The sequence below is a fragment of the Syngnathus typhle genome, linkage group LG4 (genome assembly GCF_033458585.1).
Source record: "Syngnathus typhle isolate RoL2023-S1 ecotype Sweden linkage group LG4, RoL_Styp_1.0, whole genome shotgun sequence".
NCBI classification, from domain to species: Eukaryota; Metazoa; Chordata; class Actinopteri; order Syngnathiformes; family Syngnathidae; genus Syngnathus; species Syngnathus typhle.
In genome coordinates this window covers 2,051,007-2,056,348 of record NC_083741.1, presented here as the reverse complement: position 1 = coordinate 2,056,348, position 5,342 = coordinate 2,051,007, and the positions used below count along the sequence as shown (strand labels likewise).

Sequence of the window (5,342 nt, the reverse complement as noted above, 5' to 3'; positions counted from 1 at the left end):
TGCAAACCAAACCTGTTCAAAACCAGTCAATAAAAGAACAAGGCAAATAATAAGTCACAATATCAAGCAATATACCCAAAAACATTTCTTTTAAAGTGCACAAAATTTCATATCAGATCATGAAGTTTCTCTTTACCGCTTCACATCAAAAAACGTCTAGTTATGTCTTCTTTTAAACTGAAAATATGTTTTCTATATTGATCTTGTGTGTAGGTATAATTATATGCTTAAAATGTTTCTTTTATTGATTTAATGTGTGAATATAATTATATAGTTATGTACTTTAATCAGTGAGGTGTGAGCATATCTGTTCTTGTAGCTAGGCGGGACTTTTTGGAACCCATTTTCTTCAATATTATTACTCTCTGCTTACTTGAAACAGCTGCGTGAATGAAACATATTCGACACTCTAAATATGATGCAGTAGTTTTTCTCCACAGCAAACTGCAACCGATAATAATTTCGGGAAGAATATTTGAGACAGAAAATTGTATAATAACTGATTAGTAATAAATAATTTATTAAATAACGCATACTAAGAATGAATAAATAATTATTTGATCATTATTATTCACTTTGAGACAGCAGTGCAAGTGGTTGTTTCCGAATACGTCGTATCATGACGGCGTTCCATATTTGACATACGCGTGACTGTTCACGTCAGTCTTTGTCACGTGCATGGCGATGACGTCACTCCACCCGAATCCTTTATGACGTTCTTTTTCTTTTATGGCATCTTCTCTTCAGAGCTTGTATACGCTTGGAACTTCTTTGTGGAAAGCCAGCGTTTGACCATCCATAAGAGTACTTGCTGCTCTTTTACAAAGTCAGTCAAACCACATCGCAAATCAATCAACTGATTGCTCGGAGTTGGTTATCGGTAAGCTTAATTATTTACTATAATACTGTAGAATTTTTGTCTTTTTTGTCCGTCTACTAAAATAATCCCATGGCTACAGAATATTCAAAATGGAGTACTGTCCTTTATAACTATTGACTAAACGATGCAATCAATTGTAGCACTAGAGAAGAAGCCACTGAGCGCTGCTACTGCTAATACAAGTTTTTGAATACTAGCATGCAAAGATCAAGCAAAACTTCCGAGTCATTATTTTCAAAAGGTGTTTAGCTTGTCGAAATTGACTCAATCATCTAGTTGGGTGGTGTAATTTTAAAAGTGATATTTACAATAACAAGGGGAAAAAAATCCGTCATTGAATCGCCAACTGGAATTACAGTTCGTCAAACGTTTGGTCTAGAGAGATTTCTACAGATTTTAATTTGTGTGTTCATGGTGATGACAGATGGTTGCCCAACTAATGGTTCTCTCCAAGGTTGGTTTGTACTGTATTTTGTGTGAGGATCTGATAACATCTCTAACCAACTCTCACCAACCTTTTTGAAGTGTCTTCCGTAACAAATGCCGGAGGGCTACCAGTTTGATACAATTCTAAAGTAACCAATTTGATCAAATTACCTTTGATACATTTTTTATACTAAATTATGTGAAGACACTGATCGTGCTCATGATTTCTAACAATGACAAAACTGATGAATTGCTGATGATTTATAACAATTATAAAACCAATGAATATCAAAACATTTTTTTTTAAATCTGCCCATGTTCACATTTTCAAATGAAAACTTCTACAACATGCCTAGAATATCACAACTACTAGTTCTTGGACAGGCTTGCAGGCTACTCGTGGTCCTTGGGGGCTACCTGACAAAACCATGTAGGTGACCTTGCTCTGTTTACTCCAGTATGCATCACTTGATGCCTAAATGAATTCAATCACATGGTTTTCACCTGTCCAAACTGTTGCTTATTTTTTCAGAAACTCCTCTCCTTAAGGAAATATGGTGAGTGTGCATGGGATTATTTCCTTTTGAGACTTATGTTGTTTACATTTTTATTTCATAAACTGACAAGGCATATGGCGGACTGTGCCACTAGTTTTTTTCTTTTGAAAAAGATTACTTCTCAACCAATGTTAAAAAGGTGCTGAAAACTTTCTATTGGAAACTTAGATGTGGAACTTAGAAAATATTCAATAAGACACTTCCCAGTGAGGACCACTGAAAGCAAATCAACAAATTAAGGGGACTTTACGCAAACTATTTAAAACGATCTATATCTTACCTTGTCTGGCCAATTCGGACAATACAATTGATTAACTGTTCTAAAGATTATTCTTTCCTTATATTTTTATACAGTGCCATGAATCACCATACCATTAATTCGCCTGGAAACTTTTGTTGTTGACTTTGTGGACTTTTGGATGGCTTGTCCCTTCAAGGGTCGCCACGGAGAATTAATTACTCACGTTTGTTGAACTGCTTAGAAAATCATTAGAAAATCATTACCCAATGTGTTACCCAACTTGTAACAATATATTATAACCTTTAAATGGCCTTAACATAATTTTTCCCTCCTACAGCGTGAGTGTATCTCGGTGCATGTTGGACAGGCTGGCGTTCAGATTGGCAATGCCTGCTGGGAGCTTTACTGCCTGGAACATGGAATCCAGCCGGACGGACAGATGCCCAGTGACAAAACAATTGGAGGAGGAGACGATTCCTTCAACACTTTCTTCAGTGAGACCGGAGCGGGAAAGCATGTCCCCAGAGCTGTCTTTGTGGACCTGGAGCCCACAGTCATCGGTAAACTAGCTAATCTCTGAACTGCTGCACATCAAAACGTTCACTCTTTTACTGCCAGGCCACCTCCACCCTCCAAATAAAATAACATATATTGTGCTATCCAATTTAAAGCTTTATGACTGATCTTTCAAGGCTCACAGAATTTTATAATTTCAAAGTGTTATAGTGATAGTTGTAAAAACTATCACACAGAAATTAACAAATAAAAGATTAGCCTTCTTAATTCCAAAATATTTTTACCTTAATAATTTTCTTTTAGTAATCAGTAGAATATGATTTTGTTTCTATTTTCGTCCAAAAAAAGCTTTTTGTAGTTTTTAGTGACGCCTCAAACAGCTGTACATCTGTAGTTCTTTTTGTGTGTAAAATACCAAAAGCAACAGTAAAAAGTTTATCGAAACAAAATATCGGTGTATCAACTGAATCAAACGATTTGCACGCAACTTAGTAGTAGTGTTTAGTGTGTTTGTGCGTCATGCTATGCACGCGTGCATATGTACACTACGTACGATAGTTCATTTGTACTTTGAAATTTAATAAAATGAAATTTAAATAAACTTTAAAATAAACTTTATCTCATGTGAGACATCTGTCATAGATCTAACGATACCATCACTGACTGTAAAAGTTGATTGCAACGGTCGGATTCAGAGGCGCCATGTTCAGAAGCGTCCATTGTTTTGATAAATGGTGAACTAATCCAAGAGCTACTCACTGCTGCCATTTGATGGCTATTAGTTTGTTTTACAAGTTTTTTTTCCCCATTACATCCCCCCCCCCAAAAGAAAGTAGACCGTGTTCTATGAGGAATTACAAAAGTTCAATCTTGAACTTAACATAAAATAAAGCAGAGGCATTGGTTTGTTTTGTTCAGACGAAGTGCGTACGGGAACCTATCGGCAGCTCTTCCACCCTGAACAGTTAATCACCGGCAAGGAGGATGCCGCAAATAACTACGCCCGTGGTCACTACACCATCGGCAAAGAGATCATTGACCTCGTGCTGGACAGAATACGCAAACTGGTGAGCACTGATGTCAAGAACTTGTGATTACAAAGACAAATGTGATGTTCGATTCATGTCCCTCCGCGTCACCAGGCTGACCAGTGCACCGGCCTTCAGGGATTCCTGGTGTTCCACAGTTTCGGCGGTGGCACCGGTTCCGGGTTCACGTCCCTGTTGATGGAGCGTCTATCTGTGGACTACGGAAAGAAGTCCAAGCTGGAGTTCTCCATCTATCCAGCACCTCAGGTGTCCACGGCTGTGGTGGAGCCCTACAATTCCATCTTGACCACACACACCACCCTGGAGCACTCTGACTGTGCCTTCATGGTGGATAATGAGGCCATTTATGATATTTGCCGCCGAAACCTAGACATGGAGCGTCCTACATACACCAATCTGAACAGATTGATCAGTCAGATCACTTCCTCGATCACGGCTTCCCTTCGTTTCGACGGCGCCCTCAATGTCGATCTTGCAGAGTTTCAAACCAACTTGGTACCATATCCTCGTATCCACTTCCCTCTGGCCACCTACGCCCCCATCATTTCTGCTGAGAAGGCTTACCATGAGCAATTAACTGTTGCTGATATCACCAACGCGTGCTTTGAGCCAGCCAACCAGATGGTGAAGTGTGACCCTCGTCATGGCAAGTACATGGCGTGTTGCCTTTTGTATCGTGGCGATGTGGTGCCCAAAGATGTAAATGCCGCCATTGCCACAATCAAAACCAAGCGCACCATCCAGTTTGTGGACTGGTGCCCCACTGGTTTTAAGGTGGGCATCAACTATCAGCCCCCCACTGTGGTTCCCGGTGGCGACCTGGCCAAAGTACAGAGAGCTGTGTGCATGCTGAGCAATACAACAGCCGTTGCAGAGGCCTGGGCTCGGCTCGATCACAAGTTTGACCTGATGTATGCCAAGCGCGCTTTTGTTCACTGGTATGTGGGGGAGGGTATGGAGGAGGGAGAATTCTCTGAAGCCAGAGAGGACATGGCAGCTCTAGAGAAGGACTATGAGGAGGTTGGGGCCGACTCAGTTGATGATCAGGGTGAGGAAGGAGAGGAATATTAAAGACGTACAAAGGAACTAGATTGCAGGAAACAATGTTTCCTCTGTGATCCTGAATGTATTTGCTGATTAGTTTGATTGTGCAAACCAGACAATTAGTTGGATCACTAAAAGATAAATACCTTTTTTCCTTCAAATTGTTTATGCATTTAGGACAAAATTGACAATTAAAAGAAATTACCAACCTTGTTATTCAAATGGTCTCCTTCATTGTATTCCAGACATTCTCGTCAAGATGCCAGACATCTTTGAAGACCGCAGTCCATCACAATGATTTGAGAAAACCAACCTAGATTTTTTTAAACTACAAAAGAATTGTTAAAAAGTCAGATAGTTACAGGTTTGTCAACATGATAATCTACGTGATGTAATTGAAGGCAGAATAAGTAGATGCAAAAAATTCTCATGTAACTATTGTATTTACATTGCTATTCTAGTGGAAAAGGACATTATTCAAGATTCAAGAGTTTTATTCGCCATGTTTGAGCGTGCCAAACAAGGAATTTGACTTTGGTAAATCACACCCTCTGTTCAACATTCAGGTGACTAACAGCACTCAGGACATGTGAAAAATGGCAAATATTCTCAAACATCCCCTGATCTTA

At 39.4% G+C, this 5,342-nt stretch overlaps 1 protein-coding gene across 1 annotated transcript; it reads left to right on the top strand.

Moving 5' to 3' along the window:
- Positions 1-619: 619 nt before the first annotated feature.
- On the top strand, positions 620-4,935 carry LOC133153210 (tubulin alpha-1C chain-like). Its single transcript, XM_061277335.1, has 5 exons — positions 620-880; positions 1,839-1,863; positions 2,442-2,664; positions 3,539-3,687; positions 3,763-4,935. The coding sequence occupies exons 2-5, from the start codon at positions 1,861-1,863 to the stop codon at positions 4,738-4,740; spliced, it is 1,353 nt and encodes a 450-aa protein (XP_061133319.1). The 5' UTR covers positions 620-880; positions 1,839-1,860; the 3' UTR covers positions 4,741-4,935.
- Positions 4,936-5,342: the final 407 nt, after the last annotated feature.